This window comes from Pantherophis guttatus, chromosome 3, assembly GCF_059756535.1.
Source record: "Pantherophis guttatus breed Tessera chromosome 3, ASM5975653v1, whole genome shotgun sequence".
Lineage (NCBI taxonomy): Eukaryota > Metazoa > Chordata > Lepidosauria > Squamata > Colubridae > Pantherophis > Pantherophis guttatus.
The window spans coordinates 200,836,972-200,852,124 of NC_142065.1; the positions used below are offsets into that span (position 1 = coordinate 200,836,972).

At 44.1% G+C, this 15,153-nt stretch overlaps 1 protein-coding gene across 17 annotated transcripts in view; it reads right to left on the reverse strand.

Annotated features, from left to right (window-relative positions):
* The window catches only part of MTSS1 (MTSS I-BAR domain containing 1), a 165,012-nt gene extending 150,237 nt beyond the window's left edge, over positions 1 to 14,775 (reverse strand). For all 17 annotated transcript variants that reach the window (XM_087891392.1, XM_087891389.1, XM_087891391.1 and 14 more), the window contains exon 1: positions 13,369 to 14,775. In XM_087891392.1, the coding sequence (XP_087747518.1) occupies positions 13,369 to 13,440 (72 nt within the window). In that variant the 5' untranslated portion in view covers positions 13,441 to 14,775. The remainder of the gene's footprint in view (positions 1 to 13,368) is intronic.
* Positions 14,776 to 15,153: the final 378 nt, after the last annotated feature.

Here is a 15,153-nt window from a genome sequence, read left to right on the forward strand (position 1 = left end):
CCAGTCATATGTCGAGGACAACCTGTACAGGTTGTCCTTGGCTTACAATACCGTAGTTCCTTTAGTGACTATTCAAAGTTACGAGACTGAAAGAAAGTGACTTCTGACTTTTTTTCACACTTATGATTGTTGCAGCATCCCCATGGTCACATGATCAAAATTTGGACGCTTGGCAACTGGCTCATTTATGACGGTTGAAATGTCCTAGGTGTCAGCACGTCAACCTGCATTTACTCTAGTGCTGACATAAGAAGGAGAAGAGGGGGCAGCTGGCAAGAGGACGCTTGACTTCTCACCTACTTATTTTCCCTGAAGATAATATCCCCTAGGAGATGAGATGGGAGGGGGGACATTCCTGGGAGCTGAAGTAGTAGATATGGGGAGAGTGATTTGGAAGAGGGCCAATGAGACGCAGAGAATTGGGGAACGGAAAGGGAAGGTTTGGGGTCAGGAAGTCATTGTTGGCTACGCCACAATCGGGGACAGGTTGTTGTGCTTAATCAAATGAAAGATTTCTTCAAAGATTATTTGTTTGGAAATGCAATTTATTTTATTTGAGATGACATCGAAACCTGACACTGGGGTCATGTGATCTCCCTTTTGCGACCATCTGACAAAGTCAATGGGGAAGCCAGATTCACTTAACCACCCTGTTACTAATTTAACAACTGTGGCAAGAAATGGAAAAATCCACTTAACAAATGATTCAGCAACAGAAATGTTGGGCTCCATTGTGTTCATAAATTGAGGATTACTGTAAGTCGCTAGGCCAACCTCAGCAGTTTTAAAATGTGGACTACAACTCCCAGAAATCCCCAGCCAGTATGAATCAGCTAATAACTTTGTTGTTCAAAAGCTGTTAATCTACCATACAGGATCATCTGAACATTTGTAGACCTGCTAACCTAAACTGAACATATCAAAATGTTGTATGGAAGAACTTTGCCCACACAGATAACTCAACTCGTGCATTGCTCACTGATTAAGAAATGGGTTTACTAAGCCAAAGTAACATTTGTTGCATAAATATTTCATTCAATCAATGAGGGAAAAGGCCACTTGCAAAACAGAAAGCAAAGAGCAAATTCCATCCTGTAAAAGATTTGCAGCTCTTGCTGTTCTTCTACACCAGCGGCTCCCAACTTTTGTGGCTTGGCTGGGGGTGGAAGAGGCCATGGAGCCCTTGTGCAAGTGGCGAGCCAGTGCAGATGCGCACATCCCGATGTTTGCAAGTGGAAGGCTGGCACGCACCCACACAAGTGCCTGTCTTGGTACTACGCAAGTTGAGCTGTGTGTGCACCAGCCATTCGCACGGCCAAATTCCAAATAGGCCACGGCCTGGAAGTGGGTCCTGGCCGAGAGATTAGGAACCCCTGTTCTAAACAATATGCCTTTTTGCAAAATTTCAATTGCAATCCGTTTTCATCTAGATGTCAATTTGAGGAGGGGGAAAAAATATCACAAGCGGAGTTCTTAGCAATATGGCAGCAATGTTAATTGCCAGCATAAGGATTGGCTTATGCAAGCAGTCCTCCTTTGATGACAAGTGCTGCAGTTGCTAAGTGGAAAATCACGGGATCCATGACCAGTTTACAACCTCACTTTCTTTTTGGTCGTTCAACGAAACATCCCAAAACTGTGACTCATAGGGCTGAAATAGGAGAAACTAGGAAAAAGAAACACCAGGTATTTCAAACTGAGTTCCTGAATGAAAGGCAAAATATCTAATAAATAAATACATCTGGCCTTCTTCCTTGATAAGACAAATTACTTTCTTTAACAGACTTCATCCCGGGATGATCCAGCTGTGATGAAGATATGCCAAATTTTTCATCATTACTGCTACAGCTAATATTATTGCTCTATCAGCTATAATTTTAAGCTGCTAAACTTGGTCTTCCTTCTGCCACTATTCTAAGAAACAAAGTGAAAAAAAAAACTCTGAACTTCTGATGCCATGACGGACAAGTTGTTTTAGAGCACTCGAGAGCCAGAACTCAACACCTCTTGGCAACTTTTAAAAAGGTTATGTCTGACCCAACATCCTTATCATGTGTTAATTTCCCTATTGTGCACAACTACACAGACATAAGGTAATGGTAAAGGTTCCCCTCGCACATATGTGTTAGTCGTTCCCGATTCTAGGGGGCAGTGCTAATCTCCGTTTCAAAGCCGAAAAGACAGCGCTGTCTGAAGACGTCTCCGTGGTCATGTGGCCGGCATGACTAAACACCAAAGGCGCACGGAACGCTGTTACCTTCCCACCAAAGGTGGTCCCTATTTTTCTACTTGCATTTTTTACCTGCTTTCGAACTGCTAGGTTGGCAGAAGCTGGGACAAGGAACGGGAGCTCACCCCATTACACAAGCATATCAAAGGTCTAATACTGGGGTGTCAAACTCGATTGCATTGAGGGACACATCAGTGTTGTGTTTGACTTTGAGGGGTCAGGGGGGCTGTGGCAAGTTCGACGTCACTCGTGTCGGGGACGCCTGTGGTGGCCTGAGCCCTCTGCCAGCGAAAACGGGCTCCCAAGCTCCGTTTTTGGCTGCGACAGCATCCTGCAACCCTCTGCCAGCAAAAAAAGGAGCTTGGGAGGGCCGTGGGCTGCCTCCCGAGCTCCATTTTTGCTGGCAGAGGCACCCCAGGCAGGTCCTTTTCTGTTTCCAGGGTTGCCCCACAGGCCAGATCTAAGCATCCCAATCTTGGGGTGAGGCCGAGTCTTGAGTTTGACTCTCCTGGTCTAATGGCTAATATATTCCCATAGCAATTAACGGAATTCCTTGCAAAAACTTATTCTGTAAAACTCTTTTCTGTGATCCAAAATCGGGACTTGACAGTAAAGAAAATTCTCTAAGAACATCATCTCAGCCCGACCTCTGTTCTTTCCACAAAGATCTGAAGACATGGCTTTTTAAACAAATTGTCTGATCTGTTGGGAGTTTTTAATTAATTGTGGGATTTTAATTGTATTTTTTTTAACTTTGTTTATTGTTATTGTTGTGAATGCTCCAACACTGGAAGTTTTTAAGAAGATGTTGGATAACCATTTGTCTGAAGTAGTGTAGGTTTCCTGCCTAAGCAGGGGGTTGGACTAGAAGACCTCCAAGGCCCCTTCCAACTCTGTTATTCTAATGTTGCAATCTTCCCAGCCAACCTCTAATAAGCAAAGTCAAGCGGGGAAACTGGATTCACTGAACAACTGTGTGAATCACCACTGTGGTACAAAAGGTCATAAAATCTGGCATGACTCACTTAACAACCTCCTTACTTCGCAACGGAAATTGTGTCCCAATTGTGGTCGTAAGTCCAGGACTCCCTTGATTTCTGAAAGCTATTGCAGTGGCCTGGACCTGCTACCAATGACCACGGAATAGCACCTGAGCTGAACCCCAGATTTCTAGAACAGGGGTGGGAAACTATTGGCAACTTTACAACCTGTGGACTTCAACTCCCAGAATTCCTCAACCAGCATCCCTAGCAGGATTCCCGGGAATTCTGGGAGTTGAAGTCCACAGGTTGCAAAATCGCCATAGTAGCCCACCCCTGTTCTAGAACATGATGCGAGAAAGGGAAGATTTTGCTCTGGAAGTTAGTTGGCTCCTGTTCCTTAGGGTCTATGCCTCCTCCATCGACAGCAACTGCCCAAACATCTAAAAATAGCTAACCGTTTACTCAGCAATGCCATTGGTTTAAAGAAACCCTGATGTGAGACAGCTGTTCGGTTGATTGTTTCCAAGATCAACACTCAAGATCAGAGGAGAGAAATCAGAAGGGTGTTTTTTTCTCCCTCCTCCCTTTTTTCCAAGCCTGAAAAGAAACATACTGCAGCTGTTTATAATGGCGAAGAAATGCAGAACAAGGAAGACCAGTTGGTTGCACATAATTACAAACAAACAAGTGAACAATCAGCTGTATTTTGAATCAATACAATGTGTTGGCAGAAAAAAAAAATTATCCAGGAGGAATAACGAACTGCAGAATAAAGACAGGTCAGTGTAATGTGACAAATCCAAGTGTGAATTGTTAAAATATAGCCACCTCTGTGCATTGTGTGCATTATTAAAAAATAATTGGTATATGGTGAGCACCCCCCCCACTATACATCCACTATTATAAGTGTCATCGTTATACTAACAGAAGATGAAAGGCATGTGAAAAATCACAATTCCACAAATTACAACTATAGGTAGTCCTTGACTTACAACTCTAATTGAGCCCAGAATTACAGTCATAATTTGTGCCAGTCCTTAAATAGGTCATCGGGCGACAGAACCGATTTTACGACATTATTTTTTGCAGCCTTATTAAAATGAATGCGGTGGTCACACTGCAAATGCCACAGTCGTTAAGCAAAGCCACTGTTCGCTTAACAGACGTTTTCTGCAAGAAAGTGGAAGTAAACGATGGTTTGTGGCAAAAAACCCCATAAATCTTGGTTGGTGACTATGAGATGTTGCAAACAGCGTTAAATGCAGGCCGATTGCCAAGCACCAAGAATGAGTTTCAGTAACTGCAGAGGGGGGCAGCCATTGGAACTCCAAATCCGGGTTGTTAACCATTTTTTGGGGATCCGTCATAACTTTGAACGGTCACTAAATTACCAGTTATAAGTCAAGGACTACCTGCAATGCAGCAAAGCCCGAAGGTTTCATACGAATTGCTGCTGTGTTCAGAGTAGCTTTTTTCCAAAGTAAGCATTAACACCCCCCCCAAAAAAAAGGGGGGGGGGCTTGAGAAGGGAATAACTGCAGCTCCGGATTTCAGGATTTTGCTTCTCTCTGCCACAAATGTTATCAGAGGTTAACCGGATGAACAAAGATTCTGTTTGTTGCTTCTCTTTCCTTTAAACTAAGTCTTCCAACATGTAGCGTGTTAGCGTGAAGGAATAATAATCCCTTTAAATTCAGGCTGACTTCACCGCCTTTTGCTGCAATAACTACACAAGCAAACACTTTTTGTAATTGGGAGGATTCCTATCTCTGGGTTGAATTTTAATCCATTCCTCCACGGTGATCTGATGCCATTTTTCAGTTCTGGCACGAAGAGCTCATTTGGGGCCCTACTCCTACCCTTTCATGGGGGTCTCAATTCAAGCTTTGACACGGCTATTTCAAAATATCAAAGTCATCTTCTTGTGGATTGCTTTTATGTTGAGATCATTGTCCTGCCAATGACCCACTTCATGTGGACAGATAGATGGCCCAATACTGTCCTGCAGAAACTCATATTCCTCTCAACAGTGGGGAGTAGTACAGCAGTCCTCGGCTTACGGCCACAATTGAGCCCCAAATCTCTGTTGTTAAGTGAAGCATCTGTTAAGTGAGTTTTGCTCCATTTTGCGACATTTCTCGCCACAGTTGTTAAGTGAATCACTGCAGTTGTTAAGTTAGTAACATGGTTGTTAAGTGGATCTGGATTCCCCGATTGACTTCGCTTGGCAGAAGGTTGTAAAAGGGGATCACAGGACCCCCGGGACACTGCAACCGTCATAAATATGAACCAGTTGCCATGCATCCAGGTTTTGATCAGGTGACCATGTGGTCATAAATGTGAAAAATGGTCATCGGTCATTTTTTTTTTCAGTGCCATTGTAACTTTGAACAGTCACTAAATGAACTGTTGTTAAGTCAAGGACTACCTGTATAGATCCAGACACAGAAAAATCTCTCTGCACCATCCTTAGCAGACAACACGAGTATCTTAATCTGAAGAACTGAGTTTTGTTTTCTGGCATATACGTGCAACATTCATAGAGCTTTAGAAGTTCTACTTTCAATTCACAAAATTCAATTCTGCGGACTCTTCATCCAGACATTTGGAGAATCATCCAGGGCTTAAGATAAGCATTAATGTTCTTCTGCAGGGGTGTCACACTCAAGGACCGGCGGCAGATGTGGGATTCACATAATTTTACCACCAGTTCACCACACTCCAAACCGGTCCGAACCAGCTGAATACTACCACTGCCTGAGGGCCGGATCAGGCCTACAGGGCCGCCCCTAGAAACAGCGAAGGACCGGCCTTCAGTGCTTCTGCCAGCGAAAACAGAACTCAGGAAGGCCTCATGTACACACACCCCAAGCTCAATTTTTGCTGGCAGAAGATTGCAGGAGGCCATTGCAGCTGGAAACGGAGCTCCGGAACCCATTTTCACTGGCAGAGCGCTTGGGCCACCACAGCTGCCCCCAACACGAGTGATGTTGAGCTAACCACGCCCCCCCGCTCCCCCCCCAAGATCAAACACAACCCTGATGTGGCCCTCAATGAAATCGAGTTTGACATCCCTGTTCTTCTGAGTAAGCAATAGATTTTGGTCCAGCTATGCCCCATGGATCCCTATTTGATCTAGTGCTTTCCTGATATTGAGATCACAAATGCCAACTTTGGGCCTACCGATGACTGTTATTCTGGGATGCTCTGTGGGATTTTATGCTGAGCTCCAGAAGTGATTTTGACAGCATGGCTATTCTTGGGAAGACTCACTACTGCCCTAAATTTTCTCTCTCTCTCAAGATGATGTACTCTATATATAGATCAATGGAGGTCCAGAATTTTAAAAATCATTTTGTAATCCATCCAGGCAGATAAGCATCAATGATCCCAGCTTTCTAAAGAAGGCTTCATAAATTTCTGCTGAGTGGGTCAAGATGTGCCTTTACAATCCCTGTGGTAAGAACCTCACTGTGATGATGGGTGACAAAATTTAAATGGCAGTGCTGGCCCTCTGTATCTCTTTAATTTACCAAAGTAAAGGGGTTTTTATACTGGCCTACCGCATGTTAAGAGTATTTCATTTAATGTAATAAATGAAATCAGAACTTCACCTTGGAATTAGTGGTGCATTCATATATAAACTCCCCTTTTACAACCCTGTAATCCCTTCAGGAGACTGATCTGAGCATTTACTGGCCGGATGCCCTTCCTAACACCTATGTGGAGTTTGCAGCAGAAATTTGTTCTTCGGACACAGAGAAATACCTGCCACCACCTAGGATTGAACTCTCCACCTTCCGAGTAGAAGGCGAGCGTCTTCATCATTAGGCCACCATGCTGCTTTCATATTTTTATATATACTGGGGCCTAAATGATGTTTTACGGTGATAACATTCAGTGGCAAAGGGGAAAAAATCTAAGACAGAGTGAATACTTTTTCAATGATCAATGTCTATTTAGCTAAGACAGAGAAAAGACACATTACAGGCAAAAATGATCTCAAACAAAATAAAAATAGTAAAACATCCCCTCAACCCTACCCGTAAAGAAAAAACAGAGTTGCAAGTAATGCACTTTAAGAGGCAAGAATAGAGATTGAGCCATTGCTCCCAATATTGTAACAGGACACTGATGAGTTTTTACCACCGGGTTAAAACAGGGAAACACTGGGTTCCTCAAATGCTTGGAAGAATCCACCAAGCAAAATGATAAACATTTGGAGATTCTCAATCATCCAGGTTATGGTTATCCCAAAGGTGCTTTTCCAAAACTTCGTTTTTCTTCGAAAACATTTCACTTCACACCCAGGAAGCTTCTTCAGTTCTGCACTCAAAAAGTTTCTTGGACGAGAAGTGAAACATTTTCAAAGAAAAAAAAAAAAAAACCCCAAGATAGTCCAATTGCCAAAAAGCACCTTTGGGGCATTTGGTTGGGACCAGTTACCAATCTTGGTTGCACCTGCCCATACTAACTCTAGTTAATGACAGAGTAACTATCACCAGAATTACTATTCCTTTAACTATAGGCTACAATCCTAACGTAATGTTAAGTAGACAGGACAGCCAACAAAATACTAACTATATTTTTGTATGGTGATAACATAACAAGACATAACAAGATGACAGTGAAAAGCTATCTTGCCTTTCAATGAATGTAGGAATGGACACAGATCAGTTTTATCTATACAGTATGTTATTAGTAGTTACCCCCTCAGGCCCTTTTTTCCATTTCTTAAAATAGCCTTTGGAAGAAAAGATGTTTAAAACACATTGGGCTATAAAACATCCCTTATTTGGCGATTTTGCATATGTTGGGGAGAATTCTTTTGACCCTGATCCAACATAAACTTGGGGAAATGAGACAAAGTTGAATTTAAAACATTAAAAGCAGCATTTTCTCACACATTTTAAAAAAAGTTGCAATGGGATCCAACTAGAGTACAGAAGAGGTCAGCAAGTTATATACTAAAGTGACAATATGTACCACAACTTTACACCATATGGCCTGTATATTTCTATGTTGAGGGGATCCCAGTTCAATTTACTGCAACTTCTTCAATTATTTCAAGGTTATTGTTGTTGTTTTTATAATTGGAAGAGCATAAAATTTCTGCTACGCCAAGTTTTAAGGCAGTAGCTACTTCTCAATTCTCTGAATTTTCTTCAGATTGAAAAAAATCCATAATTAGTAGAGTTATTCAGCAGGCACTCAGAATCTTGCTGGCTGAGTTTGCACACAACACATTCAACCATGTTCTATCATGGTTTATTGAATAAACCACACCTTGATGGTACATATGTGGATACAGTTGACATTTTTAATCCTGGAAGTGCCATTTGCTATTACCCTGTTTCCCCCAAAATAAGACTGATAATAAGCCCAATCAGGCTTTTGAGTGCATGGCAATAAGGCCAAGCGCTTATTTCAGGGTTCAAAAAAAATATAAGACAGGGTCTTATTTTCTGGAAAACACGGTACAAAGATTGTGAAAACATGGAATGTTGAATTTAATCTAAACCAAACTACTTTAAGAACTGTAACATCTGAAATTATCTTTAAAGTTTGTTTCAATAAAATTAGAATATTCAGTGAGTAGCAAGTAGAATTAACAGAGGTTCTTTACTTAAAAGGTTGTCCCACATTTTCTTAGGCATCCTAAAACAGCTAAATTCAGTTCTTCTCAAACTTAGCAATTTTAAAATGTGTGGACCTTAACTCCCAGAATGCCCCAGCTAGCAAGGCCAGGAGTTGAATTCTGGGAGTTGACATCTTAAAATTGCCAAGGTTGAGAAGCACTGCCTTAACTTATCCAGTATTTAGGATCAGTAGGGAAAGTTAAAACAAGATCTGAAGACTGTAACCAAAACAGAAGACTTAGAATGTGGACAGCTGGTAGATTTTAGTACCAGGAAAAAAAGATAAAAGGCATCCGTGATACCCAAATCAATACTTCAATTGAGAAGGGCAGTGTAACAAATCAGAATTTTTAAGACACTGAAGTCTTTTGAGGGCTTAATTAACATGCTACTGCCATTTAAAGTTGGAGGCCTCTGTTCTACACAAAGGTAATTTATCCATTATTTCGCAAAGGTGGTAACTCATCTGGAGCAGTTAAAACCATGTCCAACAAGCTTGGACAGGACACGGTGTTCAACAGGATTTGTCCTTGCCTTAACTTGTCAAAGCTACACCCCCAGGTATCCCGTGACAGGTAACACTAGAGGTTCTTTGGTTTTCAATCCGTCAGGCGGAACGGATCCTTGCAAATATTTAAAGCTACATTCTGAAATATTTAAAGTGCATCTGACAGGTTCTTGAGGTGGTGTTTTTTTTTTTTTTACAGCAACCAATGCCCCACTGTAAACAGACAGGGTCAAGTAGCTGGCTTGAGGGGAAGAAGGGAGCCCCCCTGCTAACTCTGCCTGACAATAGAAACCCAAATATGTTAGGTTTTTTGTTAAAACTGCACAACTCCATACAGCCATTTAGTTAAAACAAAGCAATGCTGATACTGCCATGGAAAGAAACCACATCATCCTGCTTATCTTAAATTCTCTCATCAATTCAAGCATGCATCCTAGTGAGTCTGCATTTTGTTTCTTCCTTTTGGCCTGCTAATAATCTATCGCCAGACACACAAGCCGGTTCAAAATACTTTTGCATGGTTATCTGCCCCATTACCCATGCGCTTGTTTTGGGGTTGTTTTTTTTTTTGCTGTGTCTGGAAAAAAGGTCAGGTCCTTCACTCCTGTGTCACATTTACTGATAAGCAAACCCCACTGGATTTCACGACTCTTATGCTCAAATAAATGTGCAAGGGATTACAGCCAAAATAAACCCTCCTTCATGCTCCCAATTAGCAAAGTCAGTAAGCAGCAACAGGGAAAAAACATCCTGCTTCATTTAAGGGTTTAGCTCTGGGTCTTGGAAACTGCCTGCTTTAGCAAAAGGGCTGGGCATTTGAGAAGGCAACCTCCAGTCCAGGAAAGCTTATATGGGGTGGCAAATTTGCTTGTCTTTTAACTGAGTCACAGGACTTTTCTGATCTGCAATTGCTAAGAGCCTGACAGCTCCCCCTTCTGGAGTGTGTCAGCAAAGATTGTGGTCTACAAATGACATCACAAGATTGAAAACAGATCAAAAATCTTTTGGACTTCTCCATGAATTTCACCCCCTAACAAATGTAGACAAAAATTGCACTCTGTTATTATAGTTCCAATTTATTCCTGTTATCAAGCCCCAGTAAATAAGTAAATACATGCTCGGGGTGTGGAGGCGTTCCAGGTGTACACACACCATCCATCGCAAGATTTTCCCAAACTGCTGTTTGCTTCCTGTTTTAAGAGAGGGAATAAAATGAACTAGGGCTTTTAGCAATGCCTACTTATAGAGTCCATCTGGCGGAAGAAGGCATCTGTTAAAGCATTTCCATGGTTGAAATGGACTTAATGAAAATGATTACAGGTTTTTGCTCCGGACCTCCCTTCCCCAGAGATTTTACATGCCGTTCAACAAAGGGAGATTTGGGATTCAGCCACATCACAAAGAGTTCATTATGGACAAGACTCCTGACATACTATTTTCCTCCCATTCACATGGAAGCAAGCGGCCCTGTTAACATCTGCAGAGTCCTGCTCAGATGGCAGTACAAAAGAATCCAGTTTTAAAGGTTCTTTAAAAAAGAAAGAAAGAAAGAAAACAGAGGAATTAGGCACACTGTCTGATTAACACTGTTCATGGGGTCCATTTCCCACTCAACCAATCGATGCATTTCCAAAATCCTGGGGGGGTTTTTTGCCAAAAGAAACAGAGAGAGAGAGAAAAGACTCCATCTTCCATGCTATAAAAAGCTGTATTTCTAAGGATTCAAAAATGCCACCGTCAGTTGAATTTTGGCCATTCATTTCTTCACCCACACAGCTTTATGCTTCCCTTTTTTTAAAAAAAAAAGACAAGACTCCACATTTTCTCCAACTGCAATCTCAGCTTTCCGTTGTGCAATTCAGCTGAAATAACCGGGAATTATTTGTGCAAACCCCGCCTCAACCTCAATGGATGCAAGATAGTTCTAAATAATAAGGATCTGCAGAATGGTAAACAAAACCATGCAAACTCATGGGGTATCCAAACAAGGAAAAGAGATCAGGGCCAACCCTGAAGATGCCCACATGTTATACAGTAATCCATAGGGGTTTGAACAAGAAGCTGGCACTATCCTGGACTATGTACTGCCACATATACATGATCATATGGAGTTGTTTTATATCATTGTTACTTGTCCCTTCTTGATTCCTACAATTTATTTGGGCTGGCGCAGCTTGCCAACTGCTCAAAGATCTTTCGTGTGTTTTAAAAGGAAATGCACAAAAGTTTGGATGCATAACACACCTCACACCTATGTGGTTCTTCCCCCTTTTCCCAACTAAAAGCCAGATAACCAGGAGCCTTAAGACCACCATAACTGGGCTTCACTGTGGACGCCACTGGGAACAAGTCACACCAAGGAACTACCTTAACTGCAATTCTGGGCTCACATATTGTCCAGCTGCATCTTTGCCAAGTCCTTGCCAAAAGCAACAAAGGGATTTTGTTTAGGTGAGTGGACAAATAGGACAGCACAAGGATGAGGGGTACTGAAGATGTCCATTAACCAAGCAAAATTGGGAAAGACCACAGACTAATTCCATCAGCCTCTTGGGGGGGGGAGCCTTTTTTTTAAAAAAAACTGATTTTTTAAAAAAAACTGATTTGTTAGCTTTTTATTATCCTGCCTTTCTACTCATTGTGTCCTCCTTTCATTTTTCTCCACAATCACAACCCAGGCAGAAAGAAAACAAGTGATTCAAAGTCACCCCAAAGAGACTTTCCTGTTGTTGGAGAGTGGATCTGAACCTCTTCAACTGGGTTCTCACTATATCTAAAATACTATTTCCACGAATAATTTCTCAGCCAGCCACTTCATACAGAAAACCAGGCCAGTATCTTTTTACACAAAACCAGCATATACCACGAAAGGACAGTCACTCAAATCGGGTCCAAAAAAATTTTCTCCCCCCCCAAAAAAACATCTGGGCACTTGGCTTGATTTATCACAGCAAACCCCATCCCAATTCTTTTTACAGTACTCCCAAGGGTTGAAAAAGGGAGGCATAAAACCAGTGGCCCATATTAAGCCTCCCACAGTGGATTCTCAAAGGTATCTTGCCACTGAAGATGGAAGTTCCATTTCAGCAAACTAGCTGGGAAGGTTAAAAGCATTGGCAAGGTGGAAATACTATTAGGTAGATCTATTCCTAACATATAACGTTAAAAGCATTGGCAAGACGGAAATACTATTAGGTAGATCTATTCCTAACATATGTCTTTTTTAATATCTTGACATCAGGAAGGGCAAGCGGGAGCATTTCAACAAGGCCAACCTTTGCTTAATACATCATACCTTGGATGGATCTTCCCTCCGATGGAGATAAATAAAGCAAGAGCTAAGGAGAGGTGCAACTCTACACAAGAAACTACCCACAGAAATAGCAATAGCACTTAAGACTTATATACCCCTTCATAGTGCTTTTACAGCCCTCTCTAAGCGGTTTACAGAGTCAGCCTATTTGCCCTCAACAATGGGTCCTTGGCATCCCAAAGAAAGCCTTTATTTCTTCGGGATGCCAAGAGGCTTCGGCTGCGCCCTTTCGGCTCCAAAAGGCCATTGATTCATTCAGCACTCCAGGGATGATGACCATCCTGGGCCCGGAAAAAGGGGGTTCGTGGACCCCCCCCACCCCGAAGGGAAACCCCAGCGCGGCTCGCCATCAAGCAGGGCAATTGGGGCGCCCCCAAGTTGAGAGTTGGACCCCAACCCAACCCAAGGCCCTGATCGCGGGCAGGGAAAGCAAAGGCAGGGCTCCCTCCTTCCGTGCCCTGGGCATTGAGCCTTTTGGCGCTTGGCTGCTTTTGCTTAGCGACCCACCTACCTCTACAAGGAGTCAGGTGGGTCGGAGGTAGAGCCCTTCTCCTGCGCAGGTTTGCAAAAGGCGGAGGGGGGGAGGATCGGGGGGGGGCTCTTCTCCCTACCCCACCCATGTCTCCCCTTATCCAGAGACCCCCCCCTACTCCACCGCCCTTATCCCCATCAGCCCCCCCCCCCAACTCCCTTACCTTCATGTCACTGATGGTGGTCTGGAAGAGCCCTCCAAGGGCGCTGCATTCCTTCTCGATCACCGCCTCCATGTTTCTTTGCGCGCCCCCCACCACCAGCTTCCGAGGAGACCCCCCCCTCTCCCCAAAAGCAACGACGGGGGGCGATCTTCTCCTTCTGCACACACCCCCCCCTCTCCGGCTCCCCGATCAAGAGGATCCCGACCAAGACGGGATATCAAAAAGAGAGGAAAATCCCGAGGTTGGCTCGTTCCCGATGCAAGATTTTGAAAGGCTGGCAAAAAAAAAAGGCAAAAGGCAAGGCGGATTCTCGCCCGCGCCCAAAAACTCCCCTCTCCCCTTCGCTCTTCGCAGCCCGGCGATTCCGAGTTTTAAGCGCAGCTCCTTAGCAACCCCGAGGAAAATTCCCACGGATGGGGAATGTGGAGGGGGGGGGTGCGGGGAGACTCAGTCAAGGTGCTGGCGAGCCCCCCACGCGAGGGCACCGAGCGCAAGCCCACGACTGGCCATCCCGGCTCATGCCCGCGCAAAAGCAGCCACTCCGATCTAAGCCTGCTGGGGGCGGGTGGTTTTGTGGGGGGGGGGGGGAGAGGCGGAGATGGGGGGGTGGTTTCAACAGGAAAGAGGCGAGCGGGTGAAACAACGCCTCGGATGCACCAGCCGGTCTTTTTCTGCCGCCCACAGCAGCCTCCTCTCCCCCACCTCCTCCTCCTCCTCCTCCTCCGCAAGCCGCTATTCAATGGAGCAGCTGCGGATCCGATTTTTTGCCAAAAAAAGAAAGAAAGAAAGAAAGAAAGAAAGAACCCGGGGATTTTTGGGAGAGGGGGTGGGTGGGTGAGGAGAGCGAGCGAGCTACCAAGCCTGTATCTTGCTCTTTAAAAAAAGAAAGAAGGCGCGTCCCAGTTTTTTTCTTTAAAAAAAAAGGCTAAAAGCACGTCGCCGATTTTTTTGTGTGTGTGTTTTTTTTTAGGGGGGGTGGGGGAAAAAAAAAAAAGAAATCCCAAAGCGCTATTTTAAAAAAAAAGAAAGCAAGCAAGCAATTGCGTGGAATGCATTCGAGGCGAGCTGGCGGAAAGGAAGAGGATCCGCGCTGCTTTTTTTTTATTCACAAGACACCAGATTATTTTTTTTTCTCTCTCTCTCTCTCTTTCTTTTCTTTCCCAGATCGTAAAAATGTCCATTCCTTCCTCCGAAAGGGAGGGAATCCAAATACAAAAGAAAACCCACCCCCGCAGCAAAAGCCCTCCGGCCTGCTGATTCCACAGCTAACACCCCTCCCTCCTCCTCCTCTCCTCCTCCTCCTGCTTGCCTGCTCCCCCCTCGACTCCCCGCCACCCCGTCTCCCCTTCTCCCCTCTTCCAGCCAGGCGCCACCGATTGCACGCAAGCGCGAGGCTGGAGCAGCTTCACAGATTCCCCGGGAAGATACGTCACGGGCGCCAATGCCCGGGCCGCGGCTTCTGATTGGTGAAAAGGCTGAGAGAGGCGGGCTGAGACGTTGCCTCTCGCCCAGCTCTTACCTGAGAGGCGGGGAAGTTGTGCCTTGGATGCTTTTCCGAGGCTTCGGCCGCGGCTGAGGGGCTTCGTTGGGGCTCCCTCCGTGCCTTCTGAGGTGGCAGCCAAGGCTGTATTTCAGCCTGGTTTGTTGCCTGAATTCTCCCAAAATAGCTCCCTAAAGATATTTACCCCATGTAGTAGAGCTGTAATGATATTAGCCTTCTTATCTTCTCATCTTTCCTACTACCTTCTGTTGGTATCTTATGATTTATCACTTGTTGTATATTGT